Below are 22,094 nucleotides of genomic sequence, written 5' to 3'. Positions count from 1 at the left end.
GTTACTGATGTCGAATCCCAATTGCATAATTTCGTTACACACTTCAAATGCAAAATGTGCAATTGATGGTAAAGTACATACTGTATGTATTTTAAGACAGTATGTCAGTATTGATTTGGGGCATTTATGTGTTTTCTCTAAACTAATTACCTATAAATTAATTGTTGCTTAGCAGTTTTAACTGTACAAATGTAAAGGTTGTGGCACACATTCATTTCCATTTTTCTACATTTGAAAAAGTTCAAATAACAGTCACAAACTGTTTTAACAGCACAACGGATAGCGATATTGACTCGTGCCTCATGAAAACAAATATCACACTTACAATGGAAGTCTACTTTCTCAAATTCCAGGCGTGATATAGATTTAACTGTCTTTAATTCAGGATTTAAGTGCTCAAGTCTTAAAAGGAATGAGACAATCTGCAGAAATGAGATATTGTTCATTGCAAAACCTCTGACTTCACTTCACATTTGATCATTAAGGTCCCGTTTCAGTGTCCATGTCTTCAACATATTCAGTTTCAGAGCGGCAGATCTCTTCTAGAGCCAGTTCTGAAAACCAACAACAATGTAAATTTTTTTTTAAAGAGCTTCAGTAGCATTTTAAAACAAATGTCTTCGTTATCATTAAAAGGGTTTGTTCACCCAAAATGAACATTTCTGTCATCATTTATGTTGTTCAAAACCAGTATGACTTTCCTTTTTCCGTGCAACACAAAAGGAAAATTTTTTGCCACATACTGCTTGCACCAATTAAAATGTCCCATGTGACTTCAAACCTCATCAATGAATCTACTGATCCAGTTCACACAACTGGCCTGGGCTGCATTTCCCAAAGCATCGTAAGCCTGAGTAGATCATAGAAACCATTGGCACAAATCGAAAACCTACTGTAATAAACACGCCACTGACGACTAGAGCGGATGTCAAGATTTTCATCCGAAAAGCTATTTTTTGTTGTACGGACAACATTCACATTATGTTTATGGTGCTTTCGCCATCTTTTTTTTTTTTATCTCCAAAGCTTCGGTTCCCATTCATGGTAATTACATGGAAAAGAGCAACCAACAGAGCCTTCAGATGGTATAACTTTGTGTTCCACAGTCAGTGACTAGAAACGGTTCATGGAACGAAAATACACAGAAAACAAACAAAACAAAACTTTTTGTTCCTTTTAATTGTTCCGGAGTGAAAGTGTAATTTTTAAAACCTGGTAACCAGTTAATAATTACTTGTTTACTAACCTAACCCGAACACCTAACCGTACTAACCCTAGTACCTAAACCTAACCTTACTAACCCTAGTACCTAAAACTAACCTAACCTAACTAACCCTAGTACCTAAACCTAACCTAACTAACCCTAGTACCTAAACCTAACCTAACTAACCCTAGTACCTAAACCTAACCTAACTAACCCTAGTACCTAAAACTAACCCAACCTAACTACCCCTAGTACCTAAAACTAACCTAACTAACCCTAGTACCTAAAACTAACCTAACTAACCCTAGTACCTAAACCTAACTACCCCTAGTACCTAAAACTAACCTAACTAACCCTGATACCTAAACCTAACTAACCCTAGTACCTAACCTTAATACCTAAACCTAACTAACCCTAGTACCTAAACCTAACCAACCCTAGTACCTAAACCTAACTACCCCTAGTACCTAAAACTAACCTAACTACCCCTAGTACCTAAAACTAACCTAACTAACCCTGATACCTAAACCTAACTAACCCTAGTACTTAACCTTAATACCTAAACCTAACTAACCCTAGTACCTAAACCTAACCAACCCTAGTACCTAAACCTAACCAACCCTAGTACCTAACCATAATACCTAAACCTAACTAACCCTAGTACCTATCCCTAACCTAACTAACCCTAGTACCTAAAACTAACCCTAAGAACATAGCCCCAGTACCTAAACCTAACCAACCCTAATACCTAAACCTAACTAACCCTAGTACCTAAACCTAACCAACACTAGTACCTAACCCTAATACCTAAACCTAACTAACCCTAGTACCTATCCCTAACCTAACGAACCCTAGTACCTAAAACTAACCTAACGAACCCTAGTACCTAAAAACTAACCCTAGTACCTAACCTAACTAACCCTAGTACCTAAAACTAACCTAACTAACCCTAGTACCTAAACCTAACCCCAACATTATTATTTTGTTATGATCATTTTTTCATCAAACCAAAGATAAAAGGGAAAATATTAGGAGGTAAAAAAAAACTTTTGTTTTCAAGTCTTCATTGAATTATTGTTAGAAATTGATTAATGCAGATTTGAACATTATTATCCGTTCCAACCAGTTACCATCTGAAAAGGAAGCCGAAGAATGCCGGAACGAAAAAAAAATACTTGTTCAAGTATAAATACTCTGTTCAAAATGAACCGAAATGAAAAACATTTCATTTTAATCCCTATCCACATTAGAAAGTCATACCAGTTTGGAACAACATGAATAACATTTCTATCCAGTAAAAATCAAAAGGACAGAACTATAATAAAATGTAAAAACAAGAACTCACCTTCACTCTCAGACAGATCTGGGACCAGTCGGAATGTGTCTCTGATGGCAGGAATGACCTGATCGTACATGTGCAGCACGTCCAGACAGTGTTCAGAAAATGACGAGTCGTTTACCAGCAGCCAGTGCAGCAGCATTAGCGACTCTCGCAGTACATGGAATCCAGTACTCGTCCAGATGAGATTACTCGCCATTTGACTTTCTAGCCTTTTGGTTCTCAGCCACTGCTTGTGTAAAACCACCACCACCGTCCGCACCACCTGAGAACAGATGAACAGAATTGGCACAAAATGGTAATACAAGAGTCTCTCAGCATTGTGATACATTTCAGCAGTTGCGTTTTCTTTTGTGTCGCTGTTAACCTCGTTTATACACTGGCAGGATGATTCACCCAGAGCAGCCCATGAGCCAGTCTTTTGCGTCAAAAGTTTGGTCAATAACCCAATAACCTGTTGACATATGATTAAATAACTATTAAAACATCTGATTGCTCTGTTTAACAGGATACTCTTTATTAGAGTACGAATACATCATGATAATCACCTCAAGTTCCAAACGACTCCATGTGTCCTCTGAAACAAACTTATCTGGCCTGGAGGTGACATACTGGAATATTCTCAGAAGAAGACATGGAACTACGAGAAGAAATAAGTTTTGTTTTTAACATAATGTGCAGGGACTACAATAGCGTTCAAGACGTAATGGCACTTACATTCATGCAAACCAAGTTTAGTGGCCATTTCGTCACTGTAGATGATACACGACAGGAACCTCACAGACAGATGGACTATTCTGCAGGACGTCTCCAGAGTCAGGCATTTCGTCAACACTTGACTTGACATGACATCCTTGAGTCTGCATTTGAGAGATGAAGCAATGGTTTAGCTTGTAAATGTGGAAAAACACTGGAATGGAATATTAATTTACTGCATACTGTGCAGTATGTACTGTGCAAATGTGAAAATTATAACATGTGTGACAAATACATCAAACAGTGTACTATATTGTCACATGACCTCATTACATGCATATCTTATCCAGAGAGTAGTATCCAAACACCATTTCAGAAACAAATAGGATTATGACAAAAACGTATACTACGAGTGGTATACTTTGAATACATAATGCACAAATCCTACGTGTGGTATACTTTGAATACATACTGCAGAAATACTATGAGTGGTATACTTTGAATACATACTGCAGAAATACTATGAGTGGTATACTTTGAATACATACTGCAGCACTACTATGAGTGGTATACTTTGAAAACATACTGCAGAAATACTATGAGTGGTATACTTTGAATACATACTGCAGAAATACTACGTGTGGTATACTTTGAAAACATACTGCAGCAATACTACGAGTGGTATACTTTGAAAACATACTGCAGAAATACTACGAGTGGTATACTTTGAAAACATACGTGTAGTATACTTTGAATACATATTGCAGAAATACTACGAGTGGTATACTTTGAAAACATACGTGTAGTATACTTTGAATACATGCTGCAGAAATACTACGTGTGGTATACTTTGAATACATACTGCAGAAATACTACGAGTGGTATACTTTGAAAACATACTGCAGAAATACTACGAGTGGTATACTTTGAATACATACTGCAGAAATACTACGAGTGGTATACTTTGAATACATACTGCAGAAATACTACGAGTGGTATACTTTGAATACATACTGCAGAAATACTATGAGTGGTATACTTTGAATACATACTGCAGCACTACTACGAGTGGTATACTTTGAATACATACTGCAGCAATACTACGAGTGGTATACTTTGAAAACATACTGCAGAAATACTATGAGTGGTATACTTTGAATACATACTGCAGAAATACTACGTGTGGTATACTTTGAAAACATACTGCAGAAATACTACGAGTGGTATACTTTGAAAACATACGTGTAGTATACTTTGAATACATATTGCAGAAATACTACGAGTGGTATACTTTGAAAACATACGTGTAGTATACTTTGAATACATACTGCAGAAATACTACGTGTGGTATACTTTGAATACATACTGCAGAAATACTACGAGTGGTATACTTTGAAAACATACTGCAGAAATACTACGAGTGGTATACTTTGAATACATACTGCAGCAATACTACGAGTGGTATACTTTGAAAACATACTGCAGAAATACTACGAGTGGTATACTTTGAAAACATACTGCAGAAATACTACGAGTGGTATACTTTGAGAACATACTGCAGAAATACTACAAGTGGTATACTTTGAATACATACTGCACAAATCCTACGAGTGGTATACTTTAAAAACATACTGCACAAAGCCTACGAGTGGTATACTTTGAAAACATACATGTAGTATACTTTGAATACATACTGCAGAAATACTACGTGTGGTATACTTTGAATACATACTGCACAAAACCTACGAGTGGTATACTTTGAAAACATACTGCAGAAATCCTACGAGTGGTATACTTTGAATACATACTGCACAAAACCTACGAGTGGTATACTTTGAAAACATACTGCAGAAATACTACGTGTGGTATACTTTGAATACATGTGTGTAGTACACTTTGAATACATACAGCAGAAATACTACAGGTGGTATACTTTGAATACATATGTGTAGTATACTTTGAATACATACTGCAGAAATACTACGAGTGGTATACTTTGAATACATATGTGTAGTATACTTTGAATACATACTGCACAAATACTACGTGTGGTATACTTTGAATACATACTGCACAAATCCTACAAGTGGTATACTTTGAATACATACTGCACAAATACTACGTGTGGTATACTTTGAATACATATGTGTAGTATACTTTGAATACATACAGCAGAAATACTATGTGTGGTATACTTTGAATACATACTGCAGAAATACTACGTGTGGTATACTTTGAATACATATGTGTGGTATACTTTGAATACATACAGCACAAATACTACGTGTAGTATACTTTGAATACATACTGCACAAATACTACGAGTGGTATACTTTGAAAACATACTGCAGAAATACTACGTGTGGTATACTTTGAATACATACTGCACAAATCCTACGAGTGGTATACTTTGAATACATACTGCAGAAATACTACGAGTGGTATACTTTGAATACATACTGCAGAAATACTACGAGTGGTATACTTTGAATACATACTGCACAAATACTATGTGTGGTATACTTTGAATACATACTGCACAAATCCTACGAGTGGTATACTTTGAATACATACAGCAGAAATACTATGTGTGGTATACTTTGAATACATACTGCACAAATCCTACGAGTGGTATACTTTGAAAACATACTGCAGAAATCCTACGAGTGGTATACTTTGAATACATACTGCAGAAATACTACGAGTGGTATACTTTGAATACATACAGCAGAAATACTACGTGTGGTATACTTTGAATACATACTGCAGCAATACTACATGTAGTATACTTTGAATACATACAGCAGAAATACTACGTGTGGTATACTTTGAATACATACTGCAGCAATACTACATGTAGTATACTTTGAATACATACAGCAGAAATACTACGTGTGGTATACTTTGAATACATACAGCAGAAATACTACGTGTAGTATACTTTGAAAAAATACTGCACAAATCCTACGAGTGGTATACTTTGAAAACATACTGCAGAAATACTACGAGTGGTATACTTTGAATACATATGTGTAGTACACTTTGAATACATACAGCAGAAATACTACAGGTGGTATACTTTGAATACATATGTGTAGTATACTTTGAATACATACAGCAGAAATACTACAGGTGGTATACTTTGAATACATATGTGTAGTATACTTTGAATACATACAGCAGAAATACTACAGGTGGTATACTTTGAATACATACAGCAGAAATACTATGTGTGGTATATTTTGAATACATACTGCACAAATACTACGTGTGGTATACTTTGAATACATACTGCAGCAATACTACGTGTAGTATACTTTGAATACATACTGCAGAAATACTACGAGTGATATACTTTAAAGTGTTCCTTAATATTTTAAAATGTAAAAATATTACAGTATTAAAAACTTCTCATTAAAAGATAAAGCACAATGTACACAATTTTTTCAATTTTGTGTTGCAACTCTGTGGAGTTCGAGACTGGAAATGTGAGTTATGTGAAGGCTTGTGCGGTAAAGATTGCAATTTACAATAATAATGCTTTAAAAGTTTAATATTGTGTGCAGTCTAACTTCCGTGCCCACTGTGTCTCAAACTTACTGACATCTACCTGAAATTAATTAACTCTGGAACATAATCTATTCCAGAGCAGGTTATGTTCAGAGAGTAAGTAGCTATGGCTACTTTGAAAGTTACCTCAGTTTTTGGACCAAAAGTTGAGATTATCCACTTCAAATGAATTTACCCGGGTAAGTTGCTTAACCTGCTTTCTGGAATACCCCACTGGTCTAGGATCAGCAATGTTATGCGGCGATAAAATTAAGTCAGCTGACTACCATAATGTACTCAATGACCAGGTTATCCCATCAATGGATTTGTTATTCACTGACATATTCCAGGATGTCAATGCCAAGATTCATCAGGATCAATTTGTGAAAGAGTGGTTCAGGGATCATGAGGAATCATTTTCACACATGAATTTGCCACCACAGAATCCTGACATTAACCCCACTGAAAGTCTTTGGGATGTGCTGGAGAAGACTTTACAGAGTGGTTTGAATCTCCCATCATCAACACAAGATCTTGGTCAAAAATTAATGCAACTCTGGATGGAAATAAATGTTGTGACGTTGCATTAGGTTGTCGAGACAATGCCACAATGAATGCGTGCCCTAATCAAAGCTAAAGGCGGTCCAATGACATATTAGAACATGAAACTTTGTTTTGGCCAGGCAGTATATAGAGTAATACTTTGAATACATATTGCTGAAATACTATGAGTAGCACACATTGAAATAGTAAACTATAATAAAAGAATACTCTAATTGGTATGTAGCATGCCTTTCCAAACATCTTAATCTGATTAAAATAATCACATACTCATTACCTCAGCAACTGGTTCTCCTGTGCTTTCTCAGCCAGCATACACAGAGTCCTCAGACTGGTGCTCACTACCGCCTCCCTCTGGACAGCACTGGTAAGGAACCCTGGATCTGCCAACTGTAGAAGCCTCCTGAGTAGAGGGAGCTGGGAGTGGGACCTGTGTGGGCTCTCTCCATTTAGATGATCTGCAGTGTCGAGGAAATTCTTTGAACAATGTGGCCTGTTCACATCGGATCGCTCTGGGATCTCTCCATCAGGGTGGCATAACATCATCTCCAGAGCTTCACTGCTGTAGCACACTAGGTGATACAGAGCTTTCATGGCAGCCAATGCAAACTCTTCTTGACTGCCGAGCGATTCCTCAATACTTGAGGCCAAGCTGGATTCGGAGGAACTTGACAGCGAGCTTCCATGAAGCGATGTCTTTCCAGAACTCTCGACAGATTCCAGCGACTGACAGTATGTGCTGATGTGGTAGGTGAGTAGCGGGAGGAAGTGGACCGCGGCGGGGCAACTTTGTTGGAGAGTCGCAGTGTTGCCGTTACGTGATACAATCGTAGTGTGACGGAGAGCTATTGCGGTCAGTGCAGACATAGCAAGATTCTGCAGTTCATGAAATCGAGCTTGTGGGCGATGAAACACTCTGAATTCTGAAGAGGCTGAGCTGGAATTTGCCAACGATTCCCTGGAATGAAGAAAAATAAATAGTGAGAACATTTGCAACTATCTAACCTTGTCGAGTAGATGTTCAAATATGCAATAAAAGTCGGCATTTTAAAAACAATGGACACTGACCACATTTGACATGAAAACGATTTATTCCAGAGTTTTTGCATAAAGAGTTTTGAAACGTCATGTAAACGAGAATGCCGATTTCCTTATGCCGTTTCAGGGATTAAGAGAAAGTGGTTTATTGCACCTGGGTTTCTCCCAAAAACCTTATGACTTATGTGGTCAGGTAAACGCATAAGTGCAGTTCTTACAGGTTTTTGAGGAGTGCGTATGTGCGTGAACAGACCTGCTATCAAATAAGTCCAACAATATGTCAACACATTGGAAAGAATTCAACATTTCTGGGAGTACAGAGGGAAAATCACATACACTATAAACTATACCCATTTATAAACACACCAATGTAAAATATTGACTGTCCCTCACGTTTGCGTATACAGAATGCGTTCATACATTAGGAGAATCCCAGAGTTTGAAGAAAGAGGGAAGCCCCACTACTGCAGTGCAATTCCACTGCAGGTTTCAACAGAAAGTTAAGGAAACAAACACAGCAAAAACACTGGAATATCTGGAAATAAAGCGAAGCAACAGAGAATAAAATATCAATGTCTTCCTCGGATGCCATGTTTGTTATTTACAAAGGATCACACAAGAAAATGACCACTTATGGACGAGCCGCATGTATACGGGAGTGTACAGTACGGCGCTTATACCTGTACAGTGCATGTAAATGGAAATGCCACTTTCTCGCAATAAGCCCTTTTCTGGTGTCTATGTAAACATATTCAATGGATACTGTCTTTGAACATGCTATTAAAACGTAAAAATATCTTTGATTTAACAAAACAACTTCGAAGTGTGCAGGTCAACAGGAAGAGCATTGCAATAGCAGTGGCAAAGTCAAGGGTTTGAATCCCAGTGACCGCAAGTACTGATGAAATCTAAAGCTTGCATGCACTATAAATGCAATGCTTTGAATAAATGAATCTGGTAAATGAATAAAGGTAAATGCTTTAAAATAAAAAATTTAAATCTGGAATAAATATAAAAAAGTTCTATTCTGTATTTTGTGTTTTATGGACCAAACATATCCATTATGTTGCTTGGGACATTTCAATGATTTTTTTCCAGATTGGTTAAACATTTCCAATGTAGGAATTGTTTAAAATCTAAATATAAACATTCCATTGGAAAATACCATTGTTGACATTGCTGTAATGGAAATGTGAGGGTTCCTTCTGAAAACACCAATGTCTACAATGTCAACATTTCCATGCGTTTTACACTGTATGATTCACGTTATACCAGTGAATTCCCAAAACAATCAATGAATGCAAATAGTTCACTGTAGTGGACTCAATGTTTACAAAGAGGGAGGACTTTCAAAACTGCTTATACACATGTTGTTATTATATACAGTACATGGCAGGGACATTAACAACGGTTTTAAAATAAAAATGAATCAGTAGTGTTGATAATGCAAGCATCACTATTACTACGGCTCATACTAGTGTTAGAGCTGATTATTTAGGATAATAATCTAGTTATAATTAATATAGACTAAACTTGTCACATATTTACATCTAAAAAAAGACATTTTGTGCTTTTATGAAATTGAGTAAGGTCCATATAAAATAGTGTTTTCTGGTTTGAAAATGTAGTTCTTAGCAATGATAGCAAAACCTGACACATGCGTTTGGTTTATCACTGTGGTGACTTCTATCGATTTTATATGAAGCCAAATACATTTACTAAACCCAAACCCTACTTATGCATTTTCAGATTGTAAGACAAGTGTGTAGAAATGTTGGAATGCCCCTCCCAGTGGGCGTAGCTTTTGAGACTTACGGTGTGATGTAGCCATGCTGTGATAGGACGTTTGGCAGAGTGTCAGGACTGATCGACAGCAGGTGACAGAGACCCAGAGAACTCGGATCTAACGGCTGCTGCAGCAGAAGGTTTAGTAATGGACAACCTAGAGCATAAAAAAAACCCAAAACCATGTAACCCAAAAGTTTAGACTAAAGTTAAAGGAATATGCATAACATAATAGATGTTAGGCAGATGGTCTCAGTCACCATTCGATATTCATTGCATCCTTTTTCCATTCCATAAAAGTGAATAGCGACTGAGCCTTACGTTCTGCCTAACATCTCCTTTAATGGCAAGGGACGTGTCAGTAACTACCTTCCTGATGGGGGTCTGATCTGAGGTTTCTCTCTAAATGTGGCTCTTCTGTTGAGGAACTTTCGGACTGTGCTGGTTTCTCATCTGAGAGTTTGAACGTTTGATGTTGAACGTCAAATGACAATATAAACACCTCAACAGACAGTAAATGTGCATTTACAATGTGGCTGTGTGAGAAAGAAATAATCCATACCCTGTAATAACTGGCCTTTGATTGGAGATGTTGTCTTGGACAGCTCAGCTAAAAAGCTTTCCTTTGTCATAAACGCATGACCAGCAGGAGTGTGGACACTGTGTTAACAAGACATCAACACGTATTTGTCCAGAGTGATCAATAATAAACATGCTTAAAGAGCATAAACGATTACAATTCTGTATTGATTTTAAACCATCATATAACCAGTTCTAAGGTTTACAACTCATTTGTATTAAAAGCTTAAATGTTGCAAAAAGCAACTAAATCAGCCAATCAGAACATATTTGACGTGTAATATACAGCTATGTGGAGCAGGCTTTGGGCCCAATGACATTTTATGAGTGGAGGTGGCGTAGTGCCCTAAAGCACTAAACTGGTAAGCAGAAGGTTGCTGGTTCGATCCCCAGCCCCCCCCCCATAGTGTCCTTGAGTCAAAAAATGTAATAATTGTCTTGTTGTCACTAAGCCCAAAGACTTGCAATGAAGAGATGTGATTTAATAGCATTATCGAGCAGGTTATGACAAGAGTAAAAGTTATTGGCAAAAACAGTCAGGGGCGGGGTTACGATTTCCAAGGCCCCATGCAAACATCCAGCCGGGGGCCCCCTTTTGACATACAACCAGGGGACATTACATAAAAGTGATTTTATATCATATTTTTTTCTCTCTCCCCTTTTCTCCCCAAAACCCAGGTAGCGAAGGAAGAAGCTCAATTGCCTCTGTGTCTGAGACCGTCAATTTGCACATCTTATCACGTGGCTTGTTGAGTGCGTTACCACGGAGACGTAGCACGTGTGGACGCTTCAACGCTATTCTCTGCAGCATCCACGCACAACTCCCACATGCCCCACCGAGAGCGAGAACCACATTATAGCGACCACGAGGAGGTTACCCCATGTGACCCTACCCTCCCTAGCAACCGGGCCAATTTGGTTGCTTAGGAGACCTGGCATGAGTCACTCAGCACACCCTGGATTTGAACTCACGACTCCAGGGGTGGTAGTCAGCGTTTTTACTTGCCGAGATACCCAGGGCCCCTATATCATAATTAAAAAATATATATATATTTTCCACTAAATAAACACAAGAATGTTATTTAATTTATAATAAATATAATTTGCATGCAACAATACGGTAACAAAAAAAAAGACGCTTTTTTTACTTGCATATATTTTTACAAAACATTTCGAATTTCACTCTCTTTTATTTCGGACATTTTTACCGTATTTTTTAACATCTTGGTAAATGTAATATTATAAACATAAAATTGTTCATTGCTAGTTCATATAGTGCATTAATATTAATATATACAACTTTTAATTAGAAAAATGTTAGTATACAGTATGTTGTTGCCTAGAGCTTTTATTTTGACAGAACTCCAGTTTCCAACTCTTTTTGATGGTTTACAACGTTCCTTATTGCAAATCTGGTAAAACGCGGTCAGCTCCTACATTTTTGGGACACTGTGTCATGTTTTTACATTTGTATTACTTTAAGCGGTTTCACATGTTTGGAATTGCGCCAAAGGCAGCACCAGCAGCACTTTACCATCATAATGCACGTGAACTGCTTCGAGGTGGCTGAAACAGCGTATCCGCACGCGAACATAGAGCAACGGGTCACCCATCACCCCTTGAGCATTATGCGGAGCTTTCTGAACGGGGCCTCCCGATGTCCGGGGCTCTGTGCAATTGTGTGATGGTTAATGCCGCTACTGAAAACAGTTTCAATTGGCATCAGAAAATACATAAATAAAAGAAAATAAAAACTTTTTGAGCGGTATTTTGGACAAATGAGATTTATCTGGGCGGGGCAACCCAGCATGAAGCAACCAATATACAAGAAATTAAGAAATTGACAGAGTGTCTTGTTGTGGCCAAAACCTCCAACTAATATGAAAGAAATGCAATTTAATATCATTATCAGACTAGTTAAGACATGAGTAAAAGTGACTGGGGAAGCAAAAACAGCCTCTATTAGCATCAAATATAACAAAAAAACAAGACTGTTCCGTTTACGTGTTTCGCGCAGGTGTGCCAGCTTGCTTTCCTCCACGCTCAACGCTCTGAAGCTTCCCTTTCATTTCGTTCATTTCGGCTTCTTTAAAGTGCAACTCTGACTGCAGCGACTGGACCTGAAAGAAATCAACCGTTTTGAGTTGGGACAAAATCTGTCAATACATTGAAATGGGTGTCGAATCTCATCCAACTCTGCGAGATCATCAGCCAGCACGGGTAAAGCGAGATGTGGACGCACCTTCCTGGAGAGCTCCTTCTCTCGTTCACTCTGAGCTTGAGCTTTCTCTTTCTCCAGAGCGAGCTGGCTCTGCCTCTGCTGTTCTCTCTCCTGATTGGCCAGTCTCAGAGAGTCCCGCAACACTCGGATCTCGCCGTTCTTCATCAGGATCTCCTCCTCCACCTCTTTCAGCTGAACACAGGTGAGGACGAATGATGACATTTAAAGGACCATTTCATGGACATATGGACTTTTCGTGCTCTTTTATAAATGTACAGTAGCAGAAACAGTATGCTTAATTCTAAGGTTCAGAAGGGTCGGTCACGTAAAGCGAAGTTACAACATTTTTGGTGCAAGAGACCTTGAGCGTAACATCATAAGAGGACTTCGTACTGTATTCTATGAAGGACACCACAAACCTTTTTCTTTAGCTCTGCTTGTTGTTCCTCTAATAGTTTGTAGTATAGGTCTTCTTTGTCTTTACTGGAATGCTCATCAGCTGTGTGAGATAAAAATGCTGGTACCATGTTGAAATGCTTCAAAACCAGTTTAATCAATCTCAAGTCTGTACCGCCTGCAACAATGCTCAAATGACCCGCCCACCGTTCACATTAGATATCAGTGCTTGTACGAACATGATGCACTAGTGGAATATGTTTCCATAATGTCTTATACTAACCAAAGACATGTTTCCTTTCTGGTTCAATGTTGGTAAATGAAGTGCTACTTCTGCAACCGTCTCCAAGGGTAAATGTTTTTCGGCCGGACCTCACAGGCGCTTTGCTCTGCTCGTCAGGGCAAGCGAACACTGAACCAAGCGTTCTCTTCGAGCTGCTGTTCGGACCGTCTCCAGTGGTGGCCTGTGATGCAATGATGTCAATCTGGGCCAGGTCGTCCTGGGTGAAATCGATGTCGTCGTCAAACGGGTCAGGTCCAGCTGAAACCTCGTGTCCCTTCTGCCGCTTCCTCGGTGGGAAATCCATGTCAACGGAGAGCTCTGGGGTAATCAATGAAGCAAGAATGGTGAATAAGCTTCTGTGTCTTAGATGTATTATACTATTAAATCCCAGATTTACAATTTTTTTTTTATATATATTTCAAACCCCACCAGATATGTCATTTATGGATCGTTGACAAATACGATAAGAATCGTTTAAAAATCTAGTTTAAAACAAACTTGTAATGATTACATTTCTCCAAACTTGACATCCATGTTGGTTTTATATATATATATATATACACACATCAATAAGAAACATCCCTTTTTCAGGACACTGTGTTTTAAAGATAATTTTGTAAAAATCCAAATAACAAGTTTATCATTGTAGGAATGAGCGTTACAACAAGGCTTATACTCTGGAGCGGGATCAATTTGGAGGTCATGGTCTGGGGCGGTGTGTCACAGCATCATCGGACTGAGCTTGTTACCATTGCAGGTCATCTCAATGCTGTGCGTTACAGGGAAGACATCCTCCTCCCTCATTTGGTACCCTTCCTGCAGGCTCATCCTGACATGACCCTCCAGCATGACAATGCCACCAGCCATACTGCTCATTCTGTGCGTGATTCAATGCAAGACAGGAATGTCAGTGTTCTGCCATGGCCAGCGAAGAGCCCAGATCTCAAACCCACTGAGCACGTCCGGGACCTGTTGGATCAGAGGGTGAGGGCTAGGGCCATTCCCCCCAGAAATATCCGGGAACTTGCAAGTGCCTTGGTGGAAGAGTGGGGTAACATCTCACAGCAAGAACTGGCAAATCTGGTGCAGTCCATGAGGAGGAGATGCACTGCAGTACTTAATGCAGCTGGTGTCCACTGGTGTTACTTTTGACTTTATCGGTGTCTTGGACTTGGAAAAGCAGACAATAAGTGCCCAAAATAAATGGGAACTCCTTCAATACTGTTTAAAAAGCATCCCAGGATGATAGCTCACGAAGTTGGTTGAGAAAATGTCAAGAGTTCATGTCTGCATATTCTAGGCAAAGGGTGACTACTCTGAAGATGCTAAAATATAACACAGTTTTCATGTAATCCATTTAAATGTCTAAAATAAAGCTAAATAAAGCTAAATGCAGCCAAATGCGAAACGCTAGCTAACAACAGAATGAAAACACACTCACCAAGTTCTTAAGAGTATCCCAAGCAAATAGAACCCGTTTATTCTCTTGTCAAAGACAGCAAATAACACCTAACAATGTGTTACACTGTCAAATGTTCATATATTTAATGCTAAATGTGCATGTGTTTTACCTGCAGCTTCAGTGTCCGCTCTCAAACAGCCTATTAAACACTGCAGTTGCTCAAAACAGCATGTTGGACAAAAAGTGAAATACAAACCTACTTTGGATTTAAACTATTAGTATATAAACCTAAAAGACTAAATAAACAAATAACCGAAGACATTTTGATTTAACCGCATTTCTGAGCTGAAGTTCAAGCAGTCTGCAAAGGGGAGGGCCATGCGGCCAGACGGAAGAGCACGCGGTAGAATAGCCTCATCTGATTGGCTAAAGCGCAGCCTTGGTTTGTCACAGTGCAATTTGATTGGTCCGTTGACCAGCGAACGTACAACGGAGATTCTTATGAGACAAATGTAATACACAAACGCGTTTTGTTTGAATAGGTTTACGTGTATACACTACACACACACACACACACACACAAAATAGAGATTCTAAACTATGCGTTTGCAATTTTATTTGCCTGTTTCTGCACATGAAATGCTAAATTAAAGACGTTTGTTTTCATAAAATTCGTTTTCTATATTTTAACAGCTAACCACATATATCTTCGACGTATTGATGCATTCGTTAATACAAATAGATGTTTAGCATTTAAATAAGTTTGCAAAACAAATGATATAATAAGGCCATGAGATAAACTTGGCATTTTACTAAATATAAAACTGTCAGGGGTTACACATAAAAAAACACCATAAAAGGACAAAAACATGATAAAGGATACACAATTAAATACTTTTTGTGGCTTTATGCTGCGTTCACACCGGACGCGAATAGCGCGTCAAATTCGCGCCTACCGCGTCTAGTTATACGCTTGACCACTTTGAATCCATTCGCGCGTCAAGAGCGAAATTGACGCGCGTAAAAAACAAAAGTTTGAAGCGAAATTTACGCGCGTGACGCGCGTCAGAGGCGAAATCCGTTGACGGCCATCTTTTTACAAGATGGCTGATGTTGATCGAGCATTCGTGGAGAGAGTCACCGCTCTGTATTTGCTCTGGAGAGCAGAACAGCGGCGTATGGGTCGTCGTCGCCGTACTTGGGTCCACCAGACCCTCCGGAGGCGTTCCCAGTTCGGCGAATTTCATCATTTGCTCCAGGAGCTGCGCCTGGATGACGGCCGCTTACAGCGGTACTTCCGCTTGTCCCGCGCCCAGTTTGATGACCTGTTGTCCCGCATCGGAGCGAGGATACAGGCGCTCTATCCCAGCTGCGGAGCGCCTGTCCATCTGTCTTCGGTTAGTAAATGTATATAAAATGTTAAATACAGTATATTAAATATATGTTAATTTACGCTATGCTAGCAATGTTTTTCAAACTGTGTGGTACGGATACCACTGTTGGTGCTCTTTCTAGTGATACTCAGTTAACTGCTGTAACGTTAACCAAAAAAATAAAATATTATTTTGGCAGACGTGATAATGTCTCTATCTGTAAGCAATATGTAGTGCTCTTTCTAGTGATAACGTTACTCGGTTAACTGCTATAACCTAAAAATGATACTGTCATGTCTCTATCTGTAAGCAATTGTAGTAACGTTACTCTTTCTTTTGATAATCAGTTGGTTATTGGCACACTAGTGATTTAAACCATATACACATATACCCTTTTGTTTTGAAGATTCAAAACTTTGTTAAATTGCTTGCAAAATTGCTAGCAAACAAACAAATATGGTGCATTAAAGTAAAACAGACTGGTTATTGTATATAGTTGAATATGTAACTACAAGTGTACTTATAAAAATATTTTCTAGGTTTCTTGCCACAGGGGACTCATTCAGGACCATAGCGTCCAGCTTCAGGGTTGGTGTCTCAACAGTGAGCCAGATCGTCCACCAGGTTGTGACTGCAATCTGGGACTGTCTTGTGGAGGAGTACATGGCTGTGCCCACCACTGATGACTGGCGTGTCTTCAATTACCGCCTCTCCAGAGCCAGGCGCGGGACATGCTGGAGAGGAGCCACTGCCAGGTCTGGGTCGGGTTGCGGCCAACAACTCCTCCAGAGAGGCACTCCGGGTGAGGGATGTCTTCATGGCACACTTCTCAGCCGACGGAGTAGCGTTTGAAGTCCTCCTCATGACTTCCCCACAACGGCTCTTTTAAGAGCCACCCACAAACCTATAAAGAGCTAAACTATCTAAAAATAGTCCATTATTATTATATATATATATATTTATTTTTTTTTCCCAGGTTGTCAGCCCCAGTTCCAGGATGTCAGGTCCACAACATGCACATTTATTAAGTTGAGACTTTTTAAAGACGTCAGGTTTTCCATGGTAGTATATCAGGTTAAATTATTTATTTATTTTTGTTTTGATGATAAATGGAGCCAGCCTCAAAAAGTAATTAACCTGTCCTGTGTTTTTTCCTTATTCAACACTGTCCAGACACTAATGTTGGTTGTCTTTACATTACAATAATAATGTTTCATATAATCTAGATTTAGATATGGAATAAATAGCAATCAATACAAAATCAAAATGTCTCATATATTGAAATCAAGTTATGTGATAAAAGATTTGCTTTGTTTGTGCATTAGAACCACACCAGGCATTTAGTCATATTACAAAATAATTTATTGAGGCCAAACATATGAAGTAATTTTAGGTATAACATTAAAAAACATATTTAGGCAAAACGTAAAAAAAATTATTTAGGCAAAACATATAAAATAACAATATGAACTGAAAAAAAATGAACAATATGTGCAAACTATTTACATTAAGAGACAGGAACAAAAAGGACCTCGCTTGGAAGGTGGAAGAGCCACAGGGAATGGCACAGGAGAAGAGGAAGGAGGGCAGCAGGCAGCTAGGCTCCTGATTGGTTAACGCGGCGCGAATTGACGCCAAAGTTCAGATTTTTCAACTCGGGCGGCAGACGCGAATTCGCGTCAAACGCGTGAATGCACAAAATGCACCATTCGCGCGTAACGCGCCAGACGCTCAATTCGCGCAATTCGCGCGAACTTGACGCGCGAATGAGGCGTATTCGCGTCTACCGCGCCGCGCTCTACGCCTCATTCGCGCCGCAGGAATTTTTTACGCGCGTAACGCGTCTTTGCATTGACTTAACATTGAAATCACTCGCGCCTGACGCGCTATTCGCGTCCGGTGTGAACGTAGCATTAAAGTTTTTAAAGAGTGCTGGAGCATCCAGATTTTTGGTAAAGTTAATTTTTTTACAACAAACCAAAAAAAATAAAAATAAAAAGAAGAAGAAATGTATGTGTTTTGAGCTATGTGGAGTAGAAAAACAAACAAACAAACAAAACAAAACCAAAGCAAACATAACATTTTTTATAAAAAACAACAATAAAACCAACAAAACAGAAAAACAAAACAAAGTAAATAAAACAAATCATAACAAAATTGAACAAAAAACAACAAAGCCAAACAAAACAGTAAACCAAAGCAAACAAAATAAAATTAAACAAAACAAAACAAAATTATACAAAACCAAAAATTAACAAAATACAACAACAAAACCAAACAAAACAGAAAACCAAACCAAACATAACAAAACCAAACATAACACAATTAACCAAAAGAAAACAAAACACAATTGAACAAAAATCAACAACAAAACCAAACAAAACAGAAAACCAAAGCAAACAAAACCAAACAACAAAATTAAACAAAACCAACTTTTACAAAACCAAACATAACAATATTGAGCAGAAAACAACAAAACCAAACAGCAAAACCAAACAAAACAGAAAACCAAAGCAAACAAAACAATATCAAACAAAATAAACAAAAACATTTTGTTTATGTGTTTTAAGCTTTATGGAGTAGTAGGATGGGACTAATGGCACTTTACGATGGGCGGGGCTATCCAGCATGACGCAAGCAAAATAAAAGTTAAAAGAGAGGGAGGGGCTCTCAGAGTCACACAGTAAATAAATAGAAACAAAAACATATACGTTAAAAAATAAACTGTAAAATAAAACAGGCATTATTACAAAACGTGAAAGAAAGCAAAAACTCTAGTCTTTATGTTTTATTAAATAATGTTTTTAATTAAAAACTATATACATAGGGGTATTAAAATCAAAAACATATCTCTAATTACAAAATAAATACAAAAATCCTTAAAAAGGAAAACAAACCCTCTACAGTCTCTTTATGGAAATAACCAATTTATGACGTCACCGCAAATTCGCGCTCTGATTGGCGGAGCCGCGTGCCTGCAGAGTGTTTACCATCCGACAGCAGAACTGCAGCTGCACGTAAAGCTCGAACCACCGCCGGAGGAGGAAGTGTGTGGTCGAAAATAGATATTTATTTACCCATTTTCACGACTACGTGTGTCGAATCGTTCGCACCAGTTGTAGAAACTCTCAATACACTTAATCTGATTCACTGAAGCAGGTTAGTCATGTTTAAGGGTCTTTTTTCCGTGTTGCTTTGAACAAAGGAATCTGCCAAAGCCATAGGCCAGTAGAGTTCAGCTGTACTTATTGATCCCAAAAACTCATAAACTCCAATTTCACCGTGTGTCACTGTATAAACAGGTTTGTTTCGTGCATTCCTTTCAGCTCATGCAAAAACTTCAAAATGAAAACTGAAGTCTCGACTGCGGCTAACTTTGTCACTCGTCTATTGAGAGGAACAAGATTGCTTTCAGAAGAACAGCTGCAACAATTCAGATTCTCTTTGGAAGAAGCTTTGGGGGGTAAGATGGGATCAAACGCTATTTTATTTTCTTCCATAGATCAAAAGATCATAACCATAACCACATAGACATTAAGTGGGGCTCAGTCCCCCCCCAAAAAATATTTACATTAGTATTCAATCAAAGTGGGATTTTCAATAACCCATTCATAACAATACAGCACATGAATGACCTTATTTGTGTTTGAATATGATTTTTAATAAGAAAATGCATATCATTTTATGTCAAAATATTCACAGTAAAATATTTTAAAACAAAAACCTACTTTTGGCATGGAAAGTTGACACCAACGAGGCAATTTTTGGCCTGTACGCTGTAAAAATATAAGTTTTAACAGGAATGTCAAAATGCTTCATTAAAGGGGGCCTGGGTAGCTCAGCGAGTATTGATGCTGACTCCAGCCAGGGCTCCTTAGCAACCAAATTGGCCCAGTTGCTAGGGAGTGTAGAGTCACATGGGGTAACCTCCTCGTGGTCACTAATGTGGCTCACTCTCGGTGGAGCACATGGTGCGTGGATGCCGTGGAGAGTAGCGTGAAGCCTCCTCATGCGCTAGGTCTCCGTGGTAACGCGCTCAACAAGCCACGTGATAAAATGCGTGGATTGACGTTCTCAGACATGGAGGCAACTGAGATTCGTCCTCTGCCACATGGATTGAGGCGAGTCACTACGGTACCATGAGGACTTAGAGCGCATTGGGAATTGGGCATTCCAAATTGGTGGGGGGGGGGCTTAATAGACATTAAGCCCCACCCCTCAAAATATTTGCATTTTCAGAAAATGTCAGCTTTTTACCATGAATGATACACATTTTATTTTCAATGTTGTCTGATTTTTGTTCTTTCATTGTAGATCATTATCAGCATCACTGGTTCCCCAATGCCCCTTGCCGAGGTTCCGGTTACAGGTGTATCCGGATCAACCATAAGATGGACCCTTTGATCGGCAAAGCCGCCTGTATGATTGGAATCACAAAGGAACGGCTCTTCTCACTACTGCCAAGTGAGCTCACCATGTGGGTCGACCCCTACGAAGTGTCCTACCGGATCGGAGAGGACGGATCCATATGTGTTCTCTATGAGTCCGTGCCTCCGTCCGACACGAATCAAACACCAGCGGACAGCTGCAAAGATGAACTGAGAATTGGACGGACGAGCCCGTCTAAATCGTTTGGCATGATGACTTGCTCTAGCTGAAGAGTCGGTGTCTAATTAGCTGCTTGTGGGCACAGCGAATAAACGCATTGCTCACATTTGATTTGCTAATTATTTTCAGGCAGATTTTTTTAAATCAATGGTGAATACAGATGTATTTTGATTAAATGTATGTTTTTAGCTCTCTGTACAGTCATGTTGAATATGTGTGTTTTTTTTTTTTTAGATTTCTATTAAAAGGTTTTCTATGAATTTTTGGAAAAATTAAGTTTTTTGTGGTTATTCCATTTAAATATACTAGTTTCACAGCTAATCGAAACTTATGTTTTGATAAGCCATGTCATGTTTTAATGCTTTATTAGGAAACAAACTTACAAAAGGAAACAAAGAACAGGGGATTTGTTAAATAAACAGCTTATAAGATTTATCAATTCTTGAAATTGGTCAAAGTAGTAACCAATTAACCAAATACTATGGTATTCATTATATTCATACATATCATTATAGAAGCCAAACAATACCTCTCCAAAGTAAAGTAGATATATTTAATAGTTGCATTTGCAGTTACATTGATAATATTTATGGATTATCTTAAACCTATTAAATATATTAAAATATTTATTCTCTTTAGTTTGTGATTAAATATTTAGAAAGCTATTAACTGCAGTAATTTGTTCAAAGTTTTCTAGTTCTATGCCAATACTCAAATTTACATTTATATTTAATCTCATAAAAAAATTACTTTTATGTATATATTAATCATTTATAATAGTACATAATGTAAATACTATTTTTATTTGTTATTTTTGAATTTCTTTTCAACTATATATATATATATATATATATTTATATTAGGGCTGTCAATTTAACGTGTTAATTCAGTTCAATTAATTTAACAAAAAAATTATGCGTTCATTTTTTTAACACATTTCCTGAGAAACGCAAGCTTGTAGTACCACCTGTTTACTCCAGAGGGCAGTAAGAGAAACTTCAGCTGTATGAGCAACACACAGTTTATACAGTGAAGAAACACTTCAGCAGAACAACACAAA

The 22,094-nt window shown here is 38.2% G+C and overlaps 2 protein-coding genes across 3 annotated transcripts; one reads left to right on the top strand and one right to left on the bottom strand.

Moving 5' to 3' along the window:
* Positions 1-37: 37 nt before the first annotated feature.
* Positions 38-15,450, bottom strand: LOC127639671 (ATR-interacting protein-like). 2 transcript variants are annotated; one of them, XM_052121804.1, is made up of 14 exons: positions 15,223-15,450; positions 13,652-13,969; positions 13,392-13,471; positions 12,994-13,164; positions 12,756-12,871; positions 10,735-10,832; positions 10,542-10,625; positions 10,203-10,329; positions 7,627-8,307; positions 3,261-3,403; positions 3,092-3,183; positions 2,911-2,997; positions 2,550-2,808; positions 38-554 (listed from the first exon to the last, which is right to left on the bottom strand). In XM_052121804.1, exons 2-14 carry the CDS (start codon positions 13,953-13,955, stop codon positions 481-483), a joined length of 2,316 nt encoding a protein of 771 aa, XP_051977764.1. In that variant the 5' UTR covers positions 13,956-13,969; positions 15,223-15,450; the 3' UTR covers positions 38-480. The 2 variants fall into 2 exon arrangements, with proteins under 2 accessions (XP_051977764.1, XP_051977763.1); XM_052121803.1 differs by having other exon boundaries at positions 2,550-2,997.
* Positions 15,451-19,413: 3,963 nt separating this feature from the next.
* On the top strand, positions 19,414-21,279 carry LOC127639855 (protein BTG1-like). The gene is made up of 3 exons (XM_052122152.1): positions 19,414-19,585; positions 19,753-19,889; positions 20,741-21,279. The coding sequence occupies exons 2-3, from the start codon at positions 19,772-19,774 to the stop codon at positions 21,082-21,084; spliced, it is 462 nt and encodes a 153-aa protein (XP_051978112.1). The 5' UTR covers positions 19,414-19,585; positions 19,753-19,771; the 3' UTR covers positions 21,085-21,279.
* Positions 21,280-22,094: the final 815 nt, after the last annotated feature.

Source organism: Xyrauchen texanus, chromosome 48, assembly GCF_025860055.1.
Source record: "Xyrauchen texanus isolate HMW12.3.18 chromosome 48, RBS_HiC_50CHRs, whole genome shotgun sequence".
Taxonomy (NCBI): domain Eukaryota; kingdom Metazoa; phylum Chordata; class Actinopteri; order Cypriniformes; family Catostomidae; genus Xyrauchen; species Xyrauchen texanus.
The sequence above is the reverse complement of the archived record's forward strand: the minus strand, read 5'-3'. Positions and strand labels throughout refer to the sequence as shown.